The sequence below is a fragment of the Triticum urartu genome, chromosome 7, assembly GCF_003073215.2.
Source record: "Triticum urartu cultivar G1812 chromosome 7, Tu2.1, whole genome shotgun sequence".
NCBI classification, from domain to species: domain Eukaryota; kingdom Viridiplantae; phylum Streptophyta; class Magnoliopsida; order Poales; family Poaceae; genus Triticum; species Triticum urartu.
Window position 1 is genome coordinate 686,023,145 of NC_053028.1, and position 22,122 is coordinate 686,045,266.

The window sequence follows — 22,122 nt, forward strand, 5'->3', positions numbered from 1 at the left end:
TAACCTAGAGAGAAAGGGTGAGTAACAGGGGAAAGAAATAAAATGTACTCCCTCTGTAAACTAATATAAGAGCGTTTAGATCACTAAAATAGTGATCTAAACACTCTTATATTAGTTTACAGAGGGAGTAATAAGTAAATATAAATGCAATGCAAAACATTAGAAAGTCATTTTGCATTACAAAATAGGTTTGCAAAAGCCGGTATCGTTTCACATGCACTAGGCTTATATTTGGCGGAAGAGGATTTGGAACACTCAGGTACTCCACCCCCTATATGAGTATTAAATCCAAAAAACAAGCCAGGAAAATTCAAAAAATTCTGAAATTTTGAAATATCAAACCGGTGTGCCCAATCTACTCTCGTGTGAAGTTTCGTGAAAACATACCAGGAAATGTATTCTCAGTAAAAAATCATATGTATAGAAAACAACTATTTTGAATGGATTGTAGTTTGGACTGATTTTTTTCACCACGGATACGTGTTTTCTAGTATTTTTTCAGGGAACTTCACACAGGAAAACAGTTATTTTCCCGGTACATCATGAGCTCCTCCGAGACAAAACGGTCAGGGTGGCCCGGGTCCAAGCATAGGTAGCCGCATTGAGGACGGGTGCAAGAGACCTGTGAATGGCCTGCAATGCCGTAGTTGGAGCATTTCGGGAGGTTGGAGGTGCGGTCCTCGGCGCGTTTGGTATTACTAGTCCATCCGTTCACAAATATAAAATATTTCAATTCTTTTGTGGATCGGATGCATATAGAACATTTTAGCGTGTTTGTATCCAAAAAACATTGTTGACGGAGGGAGTAGTTCCACGGAAAGAAAAAAGAGGGAGTAGTTGCCAGGAAAAACATTTATCAGTGGACAATTATCTTGTGGAGGGGTGCCAGCAATGAACGCTTTCCCCCTTCTCTCGCGGATTTGTTTCTTGAATCAATCTCTCGCCTCTGAAACCCATGGCGAGTGTGAGCTCCGGTGCAGCGCGGCGAGGGAGCATTGGATTCAGCAGTTGAAGCATTCCAGCAATGATCCACTCTTTCTTCTCCATCTCATTCCTTCCTCTCCCCCCTTGCCGCCTCCACTCGCCGGCCCTGGCTCTCCCTTCAAGCAGATCTGGTCTGGGGGAGCCTAGCCGCCGCTGCCCACACTCCCCTCCGATGCCTCCCTCGGCCCTTCCCTGCCCGTCGCTGCCGAGAGGACGCCGCGACGGCGAGCCTGCTGTGCGCGCCTCTTGCTGGCCGCGGCCGTCCGTGCCGTGCTCCCTCCATCCCCGTGGGCGTGCCTCCCTCATTGGCATGAGAGAAGGGCAGAGAGAAAGGAAATGTGGCAGTCAGCAGTTGCAAGCTGGGTATGCTGATTCCGGCTTCATTACAATCCACCAGTAACACCGTGTGAGGCCCCTGGGGTGGATCGTGCTGTCCGCAATTGCACGATGGATCTCTCTGCCTTAATTATTTCTGATGAAACTGCGCCGTGGAATCGCCGCATCCGGTTACCTTGGCCTGGGGATGATACAGCATCGGTGTCAAGATTGGGCTGTCAAAAAAGATGGAGGTACTAGTATATATACTCGTAGTAGTATCTTCCTTTCTTTTCCTTGGAGTATATGCAATGCCTGAATGGCAGATTCTGATCTGAAGGAAAAAAAGAAAAAATTCACCAAAGTGGATACATTGCCTGCAACTGCAAGCAAGGAACCATGCCGTGCTTTGGCAAAAGGAAAGCAACAGCAAGATGCCAAAAGCAGCTCGTAGCATTACCATTACACCACCCATCTCCTGCTATGTCTCTTGCAGTTCATCCCGTTGCAGAGCTCTAACACAAAATGACAAAGTGAAATTTTGTTTTGTTTCAAGCAAGATGATGGAGTGATCAGAGATACCTTTGCCTTGGACTGGGTTTCTTGGAGACAACTCTTCTTTTCCTCTGCAAGTGTGATTCGCCCCTCCTCGACTTGACTCGCCCGTGGCTCTCCAGAGGTAGGTGCATGCAATTGCATCTTATACCATCACCCCTATCTGCTTAAGAATTTCGCACGAGCATTTAAATAACTGATATACAAATACAATATAACAAAAAGCAGCACACGAGCATCTTGCTAGTAGTTAAGCAAAAGCGACTTTTCCCCAAGAAACTGCAGAGAATTTGTAGTTTCTAAATACCACTGATAAATGAAACACACTGATCAATTATCACTGCAGTTTCCTCACACACACACACACACACACACACACACACATATAAGTTGTGTTTGCTGTTTGAGTTGTTAGTTTTTTCCCATATTTCTGGTCGAGTCAACTCAGCCAATAGCTGGACCTTTTTACAGAGAGATGGAAACAGTTGCTTCCTGTGTAGTATATTTTTTTACTAGGTTGCTAGAAGAGGGGGGCTTATAGGGAAAACTACCGGGAACTGTTATGCACAAATTGCTAATAAGGCAGTGGTTGCTTGGCTACTCATTACAACTAGTTTCACTTAACCAAAGTGATGACAGGGAGATGATGGCAACCAATTAGAAGAACATTCTAATAAGAGCGGTAACTAGTACGTTTTTCTCTCTTTTTCCTTTATGCAAATGAAGTTTATGCGATGCCTCGCAGATTCTGCTCTAAAGAGAAAAGAGAAGTTCACCAGTGGACCAGCGGCGATCGACACTACCCGCAAGTGCAAGCAAGGAACCATAGATGCATGCTTTGGCAAAAGGAAAGCAATAACAAGATGCCAAAAGCACATACCGTTACCATTACACCACCGATCTCTCTGAAGCATACACGTCTGCTCTACCTTGCGGCGCGCGTTCTGTTCCTGAGCTCTACCAACAAAGCTTGTGCCATTGACAAAAGCGAAATTTTCTCTTGTTTTAAACAAAGATGACCGAGTGATCAGATATATCCTTGACCAGGACTGGATTTCTTGGGGACAAATTTTCTATTCTCTGCAAGTGTTCTTCGCTCCTCCCCGGCTTGATTCGCCCTTGGCGCTTCTAGAGGTATACTGCGATTGCATCTCGTGCATACATATGTAATATATAATCTTGACTTTGTGATATGTTTTGACAGCGTGTGATCAGGAATTTAAGCATCTTGCTTTTGTAGGGAGTGGAGAAATCTGCGCCCCATGGGTTAGATATATGTTTATCCCGGTCTTCTGCTGGTATTAGTTTTCTGTCAAGAAGTTCAATGGTTCGTACCCTCTTCTCCCCTCACCAAGTCCAATGCTTGATTTATATTTGTGTCTTCCTAAAATGTTTTTTTAAGCATGACGTTAGCACTAACAAAATTTTGGACTGAAGCAACCCACACTATGAACTGGTATTTTGTACACTTAAATATAGTTCCGCTTCATTTAAATTTTCAAACTGGATGCATGCATTAACTGATCTTACAACTAAGATTGCATCATTTGTTGCTTTAGTTTAATATCGCATCATTTGTTGCTTTAGATTGGCACTAGTTTAATTTTGGACCGCAGTAACCCACATCAAACTTAGCGAGGATATGTATGGGAGAAACTGGTGTTTTTTACACTTATATATAATTCCAATCAATTTAAACTTTCAAACTAGATGCATACCACCACTAATCTTATCATTACGATTGTATCATTTGTTGCTTTAGTTTATTCTTACGCAGAATAGCTACTAATTGAAATTATAGTACCAAGGTACGTATTGTGGCAGTTGTATGAAATAACTATTGATCACTGCAGTATGTGAAGGATTTTGATGACGCCGTCAGACAAGTGGTTGATCTTTTGTATGAAAGCGATGGTACTGCAGAAGGCAAAATTAAAACATTCTTGCTTCGTGGTTGGTTCGACGGGAGTGCTCGTCGGGTATTGGGAGGATGTGCTGTTCTTAGAGCTATAGCGAAGCTTCTAAGATCCACAACATGTGATGATTCTGACATGAGAAAGCACTTTGACAGAATTATCCATGTGGACTGCTCCCTGTGGAAAAGCAGCAGGACCATGCAGAGGACAATAGCGGAGGAGTTGAACCTTCGCCATGTAATGCACATATTTGATAAGGAGGATGAAGATGATGATTTCAGAGGAGTAGAAAACAGCTCTAGAAAAGTGATACCAAGGATCGCAAGTTTGATTAATAAGTCTCTAAGAGATGAAAGATTTCTGATGATTTTTCATAATGGAGGAAGTGAAGATATTGATCTCGTAGAGTCTGGCATTCCTCTTTACGGTGAAGGTAAATTGTTATGTACCTATGGTGGAAGATTTTTGGAGGACAAGTGGAAAGAATTCAAGTTGTTGCACACTTATGATATTTATATTTATCCGGCGGCATATTATTATACAAATATTGCACCTCATATTGAAAATGTATTGCACAAAGAAGCTGCTGGAGTGATTGGTGACACCGGTATGGATGGCATCAACACAGAAACAGTTTTGGATTGCTTCTTGTACTCATTATTCCTAACAACACGACTACCTGAAAACTTTACTGGTGTTGACTATGGTTGGGCGACTCATGCTTGTAACTACTGGATATGTGATGGAATCCTTGGTGAGGACAAAACATGGGATATTGGCAATACATTGTATCATGTGATACCAATATTGGGCAATTCTACTTACGAAACAAGACGTTTGGCATCCTATTTGGATGGACAGAAAAAACCCTATGTGGGCTGGTATTCAGTCACCTCCAACAAACTAAGGGCAGAAGATATCTCTAATGTTCCTGGCAGTGCATCATCATATTTCTTAACATTTCAGGGAGATGATCCAGCATATGTACGTAATGATTTGTTTCAACTAGCCAGCAACAACCTCCGTGTGCTAAAGCTCTACAACTGCAGCTTCACTTTTGCATCTCCTCCTTTTCAGTGCTGCCACAACCTAAGATTCCTTTGGCTTGACCATTGTGCAAACACTGGGAAGAAGCAAAGTGGAGGGCCAAGTTTTCTGAACCTGCTGGTGCTTGACATACGTTTCACAGATTATGTTTTCTTGCCTCAGATGATTGAACTGATGACCAATCTCAGGGAGCTAAATACAAAGGGGGTTTCATGGAAGACTGCAAGTCATGCATGGAAAAAGCTACAGAAGCTTCAGAAGCTCCGATTAACAGAATCTTCAGATGTGGTCACGGTGGACAGCTGCTCTTCCGTAGATATGATGAACCTGGAGCTCCTTGACTTGTCAGGAAACACTCACCTGGAATCATTGCCAACATTATCATCCACAAGAAGCCTGAAGATGCTTATTCTTGATGGTTGTTCCAGCTTGGAGCAAGTTGCCCTGCAAGGAGCTCCTCCACTGCTTGAAAGTTTTAGCTTCGATGGTTATGGCCCAGCAGAGAATTGGACACATTCCATACACCTGCCACAAAAGGAATTGCGCCGCAAGTCTCCTTTAGCTCCTGTTCAAATAGTCAAGGTGACAAAGATCTCCCTACATGGTTGTGGTCGATTGCATAACATATACCTGCATGCACTACCGAATCTGGAGGAACTGGACCTCTCTGGTGCAGCTATTAAAATAATTGACCTCCATGCAATGTATGTCCCGAAACTCAAGAAGCTATTCCTACTGGGCTGTGAGCAGCTCCGTAGCCTAATCTGGAAAGGATCACCTAGACTGGAAGTTCTACATGTGGATACTCAAGGGACGAAAAGATCAGTGGTCTGCTGTGGAGAACAGGGATCCTTTGGCTTTCAGGCACATATTGTTTTTACGGATGGAAGGTTCATTTGGTCATCCTCAGATGGGCTCAATAGCCGATCACAAATTGCTGTCTCCAAGGTGTACCTCCTTATCTCTTGTACGAGCAGTAGCCAAACCAACATCACCAAAAGTATCAAGGAGATTGGATCTAGCCGACAGGGTTTGGTTCCAACAAGGCCGCTATTACCGTATAATGATATTGCCATGGCTAAGGATGTTACATGCTCGCTCTTGGTGTGGAACTGTCAACAGCTCCAAACTTTGAACGTGCATATCGAGATTGGTAAAGGAAGCTATAATTTAGAGAGTATGCAAGATGAAGGGAATTTCAGAAGTTTCGCAGCTTTTGTCGTTGAATCATTGCATGTGCATGACAATTGCTCCATCACTGCTATCCCCCCATCGAACTGGGAGAGACTAAAATGGTGTCATGTTGAGAGTTGCCCCAAGCTACACTCTGTGTTTTCACGTCGGAATGGAACATACAGCTTTTGGTGTATAAACACATTTTCAGCTTCTGATCTCCTGGTGGCCTATTGCATCTGGGGAAGTGTCGAGAAAACTTGGAATGACCTTTACTACACACTCCGGAGTCTCCAACAACTGCAGCACATATACCTGTACAATTGCCCAAGGCTGGTGTTCGTTCTCCCCATTTCCTTCACCTTGCCCAACTTGGAGACCCTCCAGATTGCATACTGCAGTAATCTTCGACATGTTTTCCCATGGGACCACGAGTACACTGAGGAAATAGCATCTGGTTTCACATTCGACAACCTGAAGCACATCAAGCTACACCATCTTCACAAGCTGGAGCAGATATGTGTGGTCAAATTGACTGCACCTGCGTTGCAGTCAGTCGGCATCAGGGACTGCTGGGGTCTCAGGCGTCTCCCGGCTGTAACACGTCAAGGTCCTAAGCCGGTGGTGGACTGCGAGAAGGACTTGTGGGACAAGCTCAAATGGGATGGCTTGAGGGCTGGGCATCACCCATCGCTGTTCGAAACGCGCCACTCAGCCTACTACAAGAAGACCCTCCCGAGGGGCTCCTACCTAAGGTCCGTCGCACATTGGTTTCTTGTATGCAATATACATAGATAGATTATAAGGTTTTTTCTACAGCAAATTTTCATTAGTTCAGTAGTAATATTTCCGCTTCTCGTTGTCCATTTATCAGGTAATCTGTTGTTGCTCTGCTCTACGGCACAGGGAAATTGGCCTATGTGAAGCATCAGTCTGTTGCTGTTACAAGTCATCGCCTCACGTCTCCGAGGTGTTTCTCCAGCCGTATGTGTGTTTGCAAATTAAGTGTGTTCGTGCTGCTGCCGCTTGCACGGTGAATAAAGTGTGTGTTTCCTTTCTCACTGAGCTGCCTTGATCTTGGTATGCTGGGTTGGATTGGTGTGTTTCCTTTCCACCAAGCTGCCTTGATCTTGTTATGCTTGATTGGATTGACGTGTTGTGCTGCTACTTCGACTTCGAGTGCTGGCTTTCCACAGCTTGGTGCGCTGTTCACAACCCTGCTACTTTGTGTTGGTTTGCTATCTGTTTGTAATAAGAGGATGTGCGTGCATCGGTGCGCGTCAACCTAGTGTGGTGTGTGACTGGTGAACCTTAAATTCAGCTTGGTTTGATGTATGTTTGTTTGACGAAACTATATGTCGTATCATTGTGATGAGCTGTGTGATTTGCATGAGTTTGATTATTGGTTGTTGTCTACTATAATATGTTGAGCTAGGCTAGCATCCTTTCATTTTGGTATTTGTTTTTTCTCTTTTTGTTTTGCCAGGTCTTTCTACCAAACATGTCTCAGAAGGTAGAATCCTTTTGTTTCTTGGATAGAAACATGGTACTTGCCTCTCATTGGTGTTATCTAAACTGTATGATTTATCCATACTACCTGTGATGTGCATGCATTTGTTTCTGTAGACTTGTTTTTGATATCACTGTACTACAACAGTTTACTTTTCTTCTGTGGACTTGTTTCAGTTTAATTCCTACCTCTGTTTCATCTTTCATTTACCACCAGAGGATTGTTAGTGCGCACTCCATGATTTTCGTCAGCTAATTTGTAGTTTAGATTGCCCTCCAAAGAGAAATCGATATTACAAGAGAAGAAAACAGAAGGACAACCCAACAAAAGAAACGGTATAGATATTTTCTTTTAGCCTTAACAAGCAAGAGCAACATTAGTGACCTAGGGATTTCATATCTGAAAATGGGGATGGATTAAGGAGCAGCCTAGAAATACCCTGAAACTGGCAGCAATTCTTTCTATGCTCGTGGAAGGGAAGCACAAACATATGGAACTGAAAACGCCGTGCACATTCATATATACATAAGAAAATAGCTAAGAATCCTTCACCAGAAGTAGACGCGAATATCTGGGGAACGTTGGCTGGAGCAAAACTGGCAGTGAACGCCCGAGTTGCCATGCCAAAACAACTAGAAGTTCCAAGCGCTTGTTAGGGACTTGCCATCTATGGAAGGGAAACTTGCCATGTGTATGGAAGAATTGCCAACGAACGCAGTTTTTTTCAAGAAAACAATACCATCCGTTTGATTCCAGTCACACGGCTGTGCGGGCATTCGCTGAATCATAACTGAATTCAAGGAGTTTAATTCAAAGGAGGAAAGTACCAAGGTACCAACCGCATTGGCAGCATGGAAGTATCAAGCCACAGTTTCATCTTTGGTCATTCACGCGCTCACACAACAATCTTATTAGAAGGTTGCGTATGCATTTCGTAAGCATTCGTCAAGCTACTAAACCAACAGGATGATTACGGATAATGCAGAGCAGCTCTACCATATATTGATCACTAAAGTTCGATAGTTTACTTTGAAAAAAAAAGATTTAACGGGTCCTCTAGTTAGGTTGCAGCTTACAAGTAGTAACCTCAGCTGTGGAATTAAATCCGTATGGATAAAATGCTCCTGACATGCATTTAGGTAAAAGATGGTGTGGTTTCAATGATGCAGGGATCAGAAGCAAACTAAAAAAACTACTGTATATAATATAAAAAATAAAGTATTAGCAAGATTCTCAATATATAGATAAAAACATGGAGATGTTTAATCTTCTGTAGAGCAGGAATAATCATCATGGCTTCCACACTTAGGCAATCACCAATATATAGTTTGTGAGAAGATAGCACTCGCTTAAATTTAGCTAACTCAAAGTGGTGTGCCATATCACAAATGTGGAGTTGTTACATGTGTAAAGATTGTTGTCACTGGCAAATAAAATGCAATGTGCTGAGAGCAGAGAGAAATAGCACTGTACAGAGTGCACAAACACAATGTGCTGAACGGAATCTAACTGGAACTAAATAACTTGTGCTGAACCCGAACCAATGAAATTCGTATGAGACGACTAACTTCAGGTAACCTTTCTGCTACTGAATACAGATGCAAAGCAGAATGTTTTCATTGGCAAACAAAATGAAATAAAACACATGCTTCACCAATATTGCCTCTTCAAATTATTAAAAATGTCATCACAGTTGTCATCCATTATGCGGAGAACATACGGTTGATTCAGTTGATGTATATTTTTGAGCTGACCTTTTTAGTTTGCAGATAGTTAGGGGCCATGGTGGCACAAGCATTTAAACAACTGATACAGTACAATATTACAAAAAACAAAAAACAATGCACAAGAATTTTGCTAGTAGTTAGGCAAAGAGCAAGTTTTCCCCAAGAAAACAAAGAGAATTAGTAGTTTCCACATGCTGTTGATAAATGAAATACACTGATCAGTGATCACTGCAGTTTCTAACATATATATGGCATTTGCTGTTTGGGTTGTTAGTTTTTTCCCATATTTCCCGTTGAGTCAGCTAAGCTAAATGCTAGACCTTTTTACAGAGAGATGGAAACAGATGCTTCCTGTGTAGTATAATTTTGTTTTACTAGGTTGCTAGAATATGGGGGGCTTACAGGAAAAACTACCGGGATCTGTTATGCACAAATTGCTAATAAGGCAGTGGTTGCTTGGCTACTCATTACAACTAGTTTAACTTAACCAAAATGATGACAGGGAGATGATGGCAACCAGTTGAGAGAACATTGTGATAAGAGTGGTAACTAGTTTGAAGAACATTGTAGACAAGAATCGAACCAATCTGAAGAAGAACATCACAAACGAAGAGACGTTTAAAAATCAATTGGGGAAAGCAATGCCCAAGCGGCAAAAATTCACAACTTGATGATGCATGCCCTCAACACAGCTTGAGTTTAATTTATATTCTAGCCAAGTATTGCCTCCATCTGAGACAAGAGCTAGGCAACAACCACTGTGATGCTAAAGGAACACAGGAAATCTGAGGACGGGTTCACTGTTTATTTCATGACAAAAGATAATTCCAACTGAACAGTCAACCGGCACCGACCAGGAACTACTTCAAAGGTGACAAAATAACAGCTTCGATATACTACATCATATATTAGAGAGAGAAAATGAGATCTGAATAAAAGCGACTCATCTTGACCAAACTACCTCGGTCTCGTCATTCACACGATTTCTTCCCAGTCTTCCACTTCGATGTCCGGCTGCAACTTGCTCACAGATTGCCCAGCACTTGGTTCTGCGCCAACACCAGGAGCGGAAGTGCTGGATCCCGTGTCAGTGCGAAGAGGAGGCTTAGGTTTGTCGGTTGACCCAGAGCTTGTTGCAGCATCAGACTCCAGAGCATTCCACCGGTTTGAACTCGTGACCTGAACAGCAGGTTTCCACACTGATCCTGGGGAATGACCAAGCACACTTGTCCCTGGGGCACGACCAAGCACTGTCATCACTGCATGCGGGTTCGGTTTCAGCTCAGAGGGAGAGTCCTTCTTCCATGGACTGGCACTGCTCACTGCGGCCAACCCTCCATCTCTCGGTGCTCCAACCCACACATTGCTCGACAAGGAGGCCTGGGTGATGCTGCTTGGGCAAAACATTGCAGCACCCTGGTAAGCAGACCCATAATCGAGCCGCCTCAGCGCGGTTGCAGCTCTAGCTGGATCACTGAAGACTGCAGCAGCATTCTTGTCATTCAGCCAAACCAATTCACACTCCCCACCAAACCTTAACACTAGAGAGTTAACATCAGCATCCCTTGGCAGGTCCAGCATTGCGACAACGAGCCTCGGATCCATGTCCACCATGGGGTCAAAGTAAGGATGGGCCGCCGAGACAGGGACACCAGGCTTGGAGCCCAGAACACGAGCAGGAACCTTCGACTTGGGTGTCACATGGACGGTAACAAAACGCTTTGGCTCCCAACCAACTGCCTGGACAGAAAGCTTCCACCTATCTGCAATGAGCCTGATAGCATCTCTCTTATCCTTCATCATGTGACAGAAGACATGGAACTTCATGTTGCTTGAAGAATTCCCCCTTGTTTTCCCAAGGACAAGGAACTTGCACCTCTCCTCTATGGCCAGCACCCACTTTGGCTCACGCCGGAAAAGATCAGAAACCAAATCCGACGCATTTGAGTTCTCACCAAAATGCAATGCATCCAGATTGGGCTGGGTAATGTCGAAAGCTTCAGCAAGGACTCGTTTCCGCTCCACTTTTACACACTCCTCATCACAACAGAGTTTCCTCTGCCCAAGAGGTACCCTTTTCCCATTTGATTCCACTGGTTGGAGAGGCATTGGCAGCTGCTGGATGACGGAGATATCAAACGTACTATCACCATTGTAGGCTCCACCAGCACTGCAGGGTACAGTTGTACTGATACGGCCACAAGAACAGGTAATAGTCGCACGATGTTCACATCTCACGTCTGGGCAAGGCGACGATGGGTGGCATGGGGCGTTGCAAGTGTGCTTGCATTCCCTCCTTGGGACACCACATAATTGTCCACATGAAACTTTGCCCCCGGAGCTTGAACTAGCTTCTCCATTTGTGGGCGGTGGATCACAAGGGGAAGGATGGCAAGGCCTGGCACAAGCATGCAGTCCACATTGACGGTTCTTTCCACAGGGCTGGTTGCATCTGATATCCTTTGAACCACAAGGGATGTTCCTTAACATCACATGTCCCCCAACGCACTCTCTCATGACTGGCACAACGCAAGGTGGGCAGTCCCCAAAATGGCATTGGTGCGAAGCTGGGTGTCCACAAGGCTGAGGGACAATGCACTGGTGTGGGCATGATGGAGTTGGTGTGCCGCAAGGCTGCGGTGGCGGAATAGATGACCTGCCACACGCACAAGAGAGATCATTGAATATGGTCTCACGGCAAGGGTCGCAGTGACCGCTGTGGCAGAGATGCTGGCATCCATGCTGTCCACACCGGAGCTTCTTGCCACATGGTATCTGGCAGAAATGGGGATCCATGCTCTCACCTTGATGCTGAGCAAATGGCTTCGACAGCGGGCAACAGCACTCACTGCACCTGTGCCTCCCACAGTTCTTCTTGCGGCCACAAGGCTTGTTGCAACGGAACTCTTCCTTGGAGACCTTGTAGCACTCCACCATCTGGCCTGATGAGCCACAGCGGCACCTCTGCTCGACACGCACCAAGCACGGTGGGCACTCTCCTTCGTGGCACGTGCCCTTGCACCTATGCAGTCCACACGGCAATCTCTTGTCGCATACCTTGTCACAGGTGGCGATTGGGTCCAAGCAGCTAGTCCTCTTCTCCTGCAGCCTTGTCTTGCCACAATGGCATGTGGTGACCTTCGCTGGCATAAGCTCACACTCCCCACATGGCCCTGGGTGGCAAACATCCTGACAGGCATGATTGGCACATGCCAGTTTGTGGCCACAAACCTCGCTGCAAGAGAACACCCCATCCTTGTCCGACAGCTTCCCTTTGAGCACCATCTCGCCGCACAACAATGTCTCTGTTTTCTTGCCACAGAAGCAGAGCGCAGGGTAATCAACCTCGCATTCCCCGCACGGGCCGGTGTGGCAGACCTTGTCGCAATGGTGCCTCCCGCAGGGTAGCAGCTTCTCGCACGACTGCCCACACGTGACAGCCGTAATCCGGTCCGCACATCGACGAGTGATAGACTGCTTGCCGCAAGGGCACGGGCGCTCCGGAGCAAACGCCTTGCAAGGCGGGCATGGGCCAGGGTGGCACTGCAGGACACAGAGGTGCGGGCACCTGGTGGCAACATCATCATCATCGCCCTTGGCGGCAGGGTCTGCTCTGTCGAGCGGCTTGGAGCAGGGCTCGCCACAGGAGTGAGGGGTGAGGTAGAGGTCGTTGGGCGGGTCGCGGCGGCGCCGGCAGAAGCAGGTGTAGGCGATGTCGCGGGCGGGGACGTCCTGCACGGACTGGCAGCCGGGGCAGCGCCAGGAGTCGGAGGCCGGGTCGTCGGAGGCGGAGGCCGGCGAGCGGGCCCACCGGCGGATGCAGGGGAGGTGGAAGATGGCGAAGCAGCTGCCGCAGGACCAGACGGGGGCGGAGCGGCGCACCATGTCGTAGCAGATCATGCACTCCACCGCCCCCCGCGCCAGCTTGTCCTGGATCTCCTGCACCAGCTGCGGCACCGCCCCGCCCCCCGCCGCCGCCGCTGGCGCGGGCGCGGGAGCGTTCGCCCTCATCTGCCGCGGCGCGGAGGCGTTGGCGTTGGCGGGCGCGGACGGGGGAGCCCTCTCCTGCGGCGGCGGGGCGCGGCCGTCGTTGTGGTTCGGGCGGCGCTGGCGGCGGCGGGGCGGGCGGCTGTCCGAGGCAGGGTTTGGGTTGGGGTTGGGGAGGGGCAGGAGCGGGGCGGCGTTGTCGCGGTGGTGGGGAGGCGCGTAGGCGGCGGGGTTGGGGCGGGGCGCGGGAGCGGGGGCGGGGGCAGGGGCCTCCGCGGCGGGTGCGGCGGATCGGGGCCGCCATACGCCGCGCGAGAAGGGCGCGTCGGGGCCGCGGCGTCGGGCGGTGGAGGGCTGCATGCGGCGGCGGGGCAGACCCGATGCGTCCTCCGTTGGGGATGTGGGGGTGGGTGGAGGCGGCGGTGGTGGGGAGCGGAGTGGATGGGGGTGGGGGGTATTTGAGGGGGACGACGGCGAATCGTCTGGCGGCGGCGGGGGGCGGCGGGCGGCGGCGATGGGGAGGGGAAATTTTCTGGCGAATATGCTAACAGTGCTCTCCCTCCGGTCGTTTTTACTCTACGTATTAGGTTTGTCCGAAGTCAATCTCATCCAACTTTGACCAAATTTATATAAAAATTTATAAACATTCACATAACAACACCAATATCATTAGGTTCATCTTGAAATATATTTTCATATTATATTTATTAGATATTATAAATGCTAATAATTTTTAATATAAATTTGGTCAAATTTAGCAAAGTTTGATTTTCGACAAATCCAATATGCAGAGTAAAAAGGACCGAAGGAAGTACGGCACTGTTAGCCTGCGGTGGACCGCAGGAGGTCGGTTTGTTTTCGGCGATTTCTACTTTGGCAGCCTCTAATTTTCTTCATTTATGTTTCAATTCTCAATTCTTCTAAAACCTAGTATATTTGATTATGTTTTACAAAGCAAATTTTTAACAACTTCTTAAAAGAATATTAACTGTAATACCGAATTAGCATCATTAGATTCATCGTGAAGTACACTTTTAAATGTTCGGGCCGAGAGGGTCCTGAACTCATAAAATTCCTCGTATCGCACTTTCGCCTAGCTAGATCCAGCGTGGCTCCTAGCCTCCTATCTCTATCTCTCATTGTCAGAAATCATCCACACGGCAGCAAACGGGCCCACTCTTTCTAAAGAAAACCATCAAAATTACTCGTGATATTTTGAGGCAATTTTTTGTAAACCAAAAACATGCAAAAAAACAACAACCAACTCTAGACACTGAACTAATAGCTTAGTTCAGAAAAATAATATGAATTGTTATAAGAAAACATCTAAAAATATATGACAATAACATAAAACGATCAAAAATTATAGATATATTTGAGACGTATCACAATCCTATATAGCTATTACTTCTAATGATATAGTTATAAAGCTTCTACCATAATGTTTTATGGGTTTTTTGTGAAGAATGCTCTGACGTTCTTGATATCGGGTGCTTCATGAGTTGTGTACAAATGATGGTTGGTCTTGAAACCATGCCCAATTTATTCTTTATGTAACATTGTAGCACTATGCATGCACGTCATTTTCCGGGCCCAGCCAAACCCATCCGTTTAAGGCCATTGCGCCTGGCTACCACCTAGGATCTATATTGTCCCACAAACCAACACTAATCATGTATGCACACTTTATCCTCACTCGTGCACATTTGAAATCAACTTCTTAGTCGGTCACACATCCTCAAATTGTTCATAGCCAAGCACCCTTAACTTTGAGGTTTTTTTCGGATGGGATGCCCAAAAAGAAGGTGCACCTTGTTGATATGAGTAGTATCATACCTATTAAGCCGGGATGTCACATACACCTTCACTCAAAGGAACCAACATCTTCGTCGGCCTAGCAGGAACATTCTCTCTTAGCACATGTTTGTGCATCCAGTCCGGCACATATGACATGTTGGGTACCACGATGGTTCACACGCATCATACGCCACATGCTCGCGCACCTGATTCGCACACGCCCGTGTAACCACCAGGGGCATGCAACTCTAATACCAATTGTAACGCCCCTGCCAAACCTGTCGGTTCTTTGTTGTTGCGTCTGGCTACCACCTAGGATCTAAACTAGCTCCACAGACTAACTAGTCTTTACTGCGCATTTTTTCTCACTCGCGCAGCTGGTATCAACTTCTCAGTCGATAACTCATCCTCAAATTGTTACTAGCCAAGCACACTTAACTTCAATGTTCCTTTCGAATGGACTCCCAGAAAAGAAGGTGCACCTTGTTGATATAAGTAGTCTATCATTCCTATTAAATTTGGATGTCAAATTAGCCATTCTAAAATCATAATACAACTTTTGTTTGTTGTAAAAATGATTAAAAAGCGATAAATAGATCTGTCGTGCTTTGATGTTTAACTCTATGGCTTCAAGTACGCATGAAAAAGCATGTATTCAGTGCATTCTGCAATTAGCGTTGCAATAAAAGCTTAACCAATCGAATTATTCTTTTATATACTACTCCTTGTGTTCAAAAATAAGTGTCTCAACTTTGTATGCATTAAAGTTGAGACACTTATTTTGAGATGGAGGGGGTTCTAGCACGCTATCTGTGAAAGAAATCTTTATAGGTGATGTACAACAATCTATAAGTATGTGTCTTCCATTTCATTGTCATTTTTACCGCTCGGTCGACGACCTCTTGAAGTTGTTCTCGATGTTATAAATTAGAATATATTTTGCAATACAGCTAACGGAGAGTGTGAAACTATCCCGGAAAAAAAAAACAGAGAGTGTGAAACTGATCTTGCTTCCTTCATTGAGTGTCAACAGGCCTCATGTACTGAAGAAATTCCCTAGGGAGAAAAAGGAAGAACGTTAATGGTTCACCGACTGCCAGCAAAGCCAAAAAAAGGTCAATTGATCCTCTACACCATGCAATTGATCCTCTACACCATATCCTACAGAAGGCCACATAGCAAGGCAAGTTGCACCCTCTTGATGGAAATGCGATGGCGATTCGTCACATTCGTGCCTCCTTGTACGCGGATGATGCTGCGGTCTTCCTTGCGCCAGTTAAATCTGAAATCAAATTCTTCGCAGAAACCCTTGCGTGCTTTGGGGAGGTCACTGACCTGGTCACGAATTGCTCTAAAAGCATGGTTGCCCCCATCCGATGTGACCACTTGGACCTTGATGACATACTGCATTCCTTCCCGGCCAACCGATCTACCTTCCCAATGAAGTATCTCGGATTGCCACTGTCAGTCAAAAGGCTAAATAGGATCCACTTCCAGCCCCTGGAGGACAAGATTGCGGCCAAGCTTACTCCATGGCTGGGCATGCTCATGGCATCTCTGGGAAGGGCGGTGCTGGTCAAGTCTGTCATCACGGCCGTCGCTATATACTATATGACAGCGTTAAACCTATCGATTGAAGTCCTGGAAAAGATCGATTCTCTTCGCCGAGCCTTCCTTTGGGCTGAAGGAAATATGCCCTAGAGGCAATAATAAAGTGTCACTAGAATGTTTATTATTCATGATAAATGTATTATGATAAATGTTTATATCATGCTAGAATTGTATTAACCGGAAACATAATACATGTGTGAATACATAGACAAACATAGTGTCACTAGTATGCCTCTACTTGACTAGCTCTTTGATCAAAGATGGTTATGTTTCCTAACCATAAACATAGTTGTCATTTGATTAACGGGATCACATCATTAGGAGAATGATGTGATTGACTTGACCCATTTTGTTAGCTTAGCACTTGATCATTTAGTTTGTTGCTATTGCTTTCTTCATGACTTATACATGTTCCTATGACTATGAGATTATGCAACTCCCGTTTACCGGAGGAACACTTTGTGTGCTACCAAACGTCACAACGTAACTGGGTGATTATAAATATGCTCTACAGGTGTCTCCGAAGGTACTTGTTGGGTTGGCGTATTTCGAGATTAGGATTTGTCACTTCGATTGTCGGAGAGGTATCTCTGGGCCCTCTCGGTAATGCACATCACATAAGCCTTGCAAGCATTGCAACTAATAAGTTAGTTGAGGGATGATGTATTACGGAACGAGTAAAGAGACTTGCCGGAATGAGATTGAACTAGGTATTGAGATACCGACGATCAAATCTCGGGCAAGTAACATACCGATGACAAAGGGAACAACGTATGTTGTTATGCGGTCTGACCGATAAAAGATCTTCGTAGAAAATGTAGGAGCCAATATGAGCATCCAGGTTCCGCTATTGGTTATTGACCAGAGACGTGTCTCGGTCATGTCTACATTATTCTCAAACCCGTAGGGTCCGCACGCTTAACGTTACGATGACAGTTTCATTATGAGTTTATATATTTTGATGTACCGAAGGTTATTCGGAGTCCCGGATGTGATCACGGACATAACGAGGAGTCTCGAAATAGTCAAGACATAAAGATTGATATATTGGACGACTATATTCGAACACAAGAATGGTTTCGGAAGTTATCGGATATAAAACGGAGTACCGGGGGTTACCGGAACCCCCCCCCCCCCCGGGGGGGGGGGGGGGGTTAATGGGCCTCACGGGCCCAAAGTGGAGCAGAGGAGGGGCGGCCAGGGCAGGCTGCGCGCCCCCTCCCCCTCTAGTCCGAATTGGACAAGGAGGGAGGGGCGGCGCCCCCCCCCCTTTCCTTTCTCTCCTCTCTCCCTTCCTTCCCCCTCTCCTAGTTGGACAAGGAAAGGAGGGAGTCCTACTCCCGGTAGGAGTAGGACTCCTCCCTAGCGCGCCTCCTCCTGGCCGGCCGCCCCTCCCCCTTGCTCCTTTATATACGGGGGCAGGGGGGCACCTCTAGACACAACAATTGATCCTTGAGATCTATTAGCCGTGTGCGGTGCCCTGCTCCACCTAATCCTCGATAATATTGTAGCGGTGCTTAGGCGAAGCCCTGCGACGGTAGAACATCAAGATCGTCACCACGCCGTCGTGCTGACGGAACTCTTCCCCGACATTCTGCTGGATCGGAGTCCGGGGATCGTCATCGAGCTGAACGTGTGCTAGAACTCGGAGGTGTCGTAGTTTCGGTGCTTGATCGGTCGGGCCGTGAAGACGTACGACTACATCAACCGCGTTGTGCTAACGCTTCCGCTTCCGGTCTACGAGGGTACGTAGACAACACTCTCCCCTCTCGTTGCTATGCATCATCATGATCTTGCGTGTGCGTAGGAATTTTTTTGAAATTACTACGTTCCCCAACAGTGACATCCGAGCCTAGGTTTTATGCGTTGATGTTGTGCACGAGTAGAACACAAGTAAGTTGTGGGCGATATAAGTCATACTGCTTACCAGCATGTCATACTTTGGTTCGGCTGTATTGTTGGATGAAGCGGCCCGGACCGATATTACGCATACGCTTACGCGAGACTGGTTCTACCGACGTGCTTTGCACACAAGTGGATGGCGGGTGTCAGTTTCTCCAACTTTAGTTGAACCAAGTGTGGCTACGCCCGATCCTTGCGAAGGTTAAAACAACACCAACTTGACAAACGATCGTTGTGGTTTTGATGCGTAGGTAAGAACGGTTCTTGCTAAGCCCGTAGCAGCCACGTAAAACTTGCGACAACAAAGTAGACGACGTCTAACTTGTTTTTGCAGGGCATGTTGTGATGTGATATGGTCAAGACATGATGCTAAATTTTATTGTATGAGATGATCATGTTTTGTAACCGAGTTATCGGCAACTGGCAGGAGCCATATGGTTGTCGCTTTATTGTATGCAATGCAATTGCGCTGTAATGCTTTACTTTATCACTAAGCGGTAGCGATAGTCGTGGAAGCATAAGATTGGTGAGACGACAACGATGCTACGATGGTGATCAAGGTGTCGCGCCGGTGACGATGGTGATCATGACGGTGCTTCGAAGATGGAGATCACAAGCACAAGATGATGATGGCCATATCATATCACTTATATTGATTGCATGTGATGTTTATCTTTTATGCATCTTATCTTGCTTTGATTGACGGTAGCATTATAAGATGATCCCTCACTAAATTATCAAAGTATAAGTGTTCTCCCTGAGTATGCACCGTTGCGAAAGTTCTTCGTGCTGAGACACCACGTGATGATCGGGTGTGATAGGCTCTACGTTCAAATACAACGGGTGCAAAACAGTTGTACACGCGGAATACTCAGGTTTAACTTGACGAGCCTAGCATATAACAGATATGGCCTCGGAACACGGAGACCGAAAGGTTGAGCGTGAATCATATAGTAGATATGATCAACATATTGATGTTCACCATTGATACTACTCCGTCTCACGTGATGATCGGACATGGTTTAGTTGATTTGGATCACGTGATCACTTAGAGGATTAGAGGGATATCTTTCTAAACAGTTGCACACGTGGAATACTCAGGTTTAACTTGACGAGCCTAGCATATAACAGATATGGCCTCGGAACACGGAGACTGAAAGGTCGAGCGTGAATCATATAGTAGATATGATCAACATATTGATGTTCACCATTGATACTACTCCATCTCACGTGATGATCGGACATGGTTTAGTTGATTTGGATCACGTGATCACTTAGAGGATTAGAGGGATATCTTTCTAAGTGGGAGTTCTTAAGTAATATGATTAATTGAACTTAAATTTATCATGAACTTAGTACCTGATAGTATCTTGCTTGTCTATGTTTGATTGTAGATAGATGGCTCGTGTTGTTGTTCCGTTGAATTTTAATGCGTTCCTTGAGAAAGCAAAGTTGAAAGATGATGGTAACAATTACACGGACTGGGTCTGTAACTTCAGGATTATCCTCATTGCTGCAGAGAAGAATTACGTCCTGAAAGCACCGCTAAGTGCCAAGCCTGCTGCAGGAGCAACACCAGATGTTATGAACGTCTGGCAAAGCAAAGCTGATGACTACTCGATAGTTCAGTGTGCCATGCTTTATGGCTTAGAACCGGGTCTTCAACGACGTTTTGAACGTCATGGAGCATATGAGATGTTTCAAGAGTTGAAGTTAATATTTCAAGCAAATGCCCGGATTGAGAGATATGAAGTCTTCAATAAGTTTTATAGCTGCAAGATGGAGGAGAATAGTTCTGTCAGTGAACATATACTCAAAATATCTGAGTATCATAATCACTTGACTCAACTGGGGGTTAATCTTCCTGTTGATAGTGTCATTGACAGAGTTCTTCAATCACTGCCACCAAGCTACAAAAGCTTCATGATGAACTATAATATGCAAGGGATGAATAAGACTATTCCTGAGCTCTTCGCAATGCTAAAAGCCGCGGAGGTAGAAATCAAGAAAGAGCATCAAGTGTTGATGGTCAATAAGACCACCAGTTTCAAGAAAAAGGGCAAAGGAAAGAAGAAAGGGAACTTCAAGAAGAACAGCAAATAAGTTGCTGCTCAGGAGAAGAAACCCAAGTCTGGACCTAAGCCTGAGACTGAGTGCTTCTACTGCAAGCAGAGTAGTCACTGAAAGCGGAACTGCCCCAAGTATTTGGCGGATAAGAAGGATGGCAAAGTGAACAAAGGTATATGTGATATACATGTTATTGATGTGTACCTTACTAATGCTCGCAGTAGCACCTGGGTATTTGATACTGGTTCTGTTGCTAACATTTGCAACTCGAAACAGTGGCTATGGATTAAGCGAAGATTGGCTAAGGACGAGGTGACGATGCGTGTGGGAAATGGTTCCAAAGTTGATATGATCGCGGTCGGCACGCTACCTCTACATCTACCTTCGGGATTAGTATTAGACCTAAATAATTGTTATTTGGTGCCAGCGTTGAGCATGAACATTATATCTGGATCTTGTTTGATGCGAGACGGTTATTCATTTAAATCAGAGAATAATGGTTGTTCTATTTATATGAGTAATATCTTTTATGGTCATGCACCCTTGAAGAGTGGTCTATTTTTGATGAATCTCGATAGTATTGATACACATATTCATAATGTTTAAATCAAAAGATGCAGAGTTGATAATGATAGTGCAACTTATTTGTGGCACTGCCGTTTAGGTCATATCGGTGTAAAACGCATGAAGAAACTCCATACTGATGGACTTTTGGAACCACTTGATTATGAATCATTTGGTACTTGCGAACCGTACCTCATGGGTAAGATGACTAAAACGCTGTTCTCCGTTACTATGGAGAGAGCAACGGATTTGTTGGAAATCATACATACAGATGTATGTGGTCCAATGAATGTTGAGGCTCGTGGCGGATATCGTTATTTTCTCGCCTTCACAGATGATTTAAGCAGATATGGGTATATCTACTTAATGAAACATAAGTCTGAAACATTTGAAAAGTTCAAAGAATTTCAGAGTGAAGTTGAAAATCATCGTAACAAGAAAATAAAGTTTCTACGATCTGATCGTGGAGGAGAATATTTGAGTTACGAGTTTGGTCTATATTTGAAACAATGTGGAATAGTTTCGCAACTCACGCCACCCGGAACACCACAGCGTAATGGTGTGTCCGAACGTCGTAATCGTACTTTATTAGATATGGTGCGATCTATGATGTCTCTTACTGATTTACCGTTATCGTTTTGGGGTTATGCTTTAGAGACGGCTGCATTCACGTTAAATAGGACACCATCGAAATCCGTTGAGACGATGCCTTATGAACTGTGGTTTGGCAAGAAACCAAAGTTGTCGTTTCTGAAAGTTTGGGGCTGCGATGCTTATGTGAAAAAGCTTCAACCTGATAAGCTCGAACCCAAATCGGAGAAATGTGTCTTCATAGGATACCCAAAGGAGACTGTTGGGTACACTTTCTATCACAGATCCGAAGGCAAGACTTTTGTTGCTAAATTCGGAGTTTTTCTAGAGAAGGAGTTTCTCTCGAAAGAAGTGAGTGGGAGAAAAGTAGAACTTG

The 22,122-nt window shown here is 45.3% G+C and overlaps 2 protein-coding genes across 2 annotated transcripts; one reads left to right on the forward strand and one right to left on the reverse strand.

The window, feature by feature from the left end:
* The first annotated feature begins 788 nt into the window (after positions 1-788).
* On the forward strand, positions 789-7,374 carry LOC125524172. Its single transcript, XM_048689245.1, has 5 exons — positions 789-1,978; positions 2,600-2,988; positions 3,095-3,181; positions 3,708-6,745; positions 6,865-7,374. The coding sequence occupies exons 3-5, from the start codon at positions 3,179-3,181 to the stop codon at positions 6,866-6,868; spliced, it is 3,045 nt and encodes a 1,014-aa protein (XP_048545202.1). The 5' UTR covers positions 789-1,978; positions 2,600-2,988; positions 3,095-3,178; the 3' UTR covers positions 6,869-7,374.
* A 2,639-nt stretch (positions 7,375-10,013) lies between these two features.
* Positions 10,014-13,662, reverse strand: LOC125526010 (NF-X1-type zinc finger protein NFXL1). Its single transcript, XM_048691030.1, has one exon. The coding sequence runs from the start codon at positions 13,572-13,574 to the stop codon at positions 10,203-10,205; it is 3,372 nt and encodes a 1,123-aa protein (XP_048546987.1). The 5' UTR covers positions 13,575-13,662; the 3' UTR covers positions 10,014-10,202.
* Between the last annotated feature and the right edge of the window lie 8,460 nt (positions 13,663-22,122).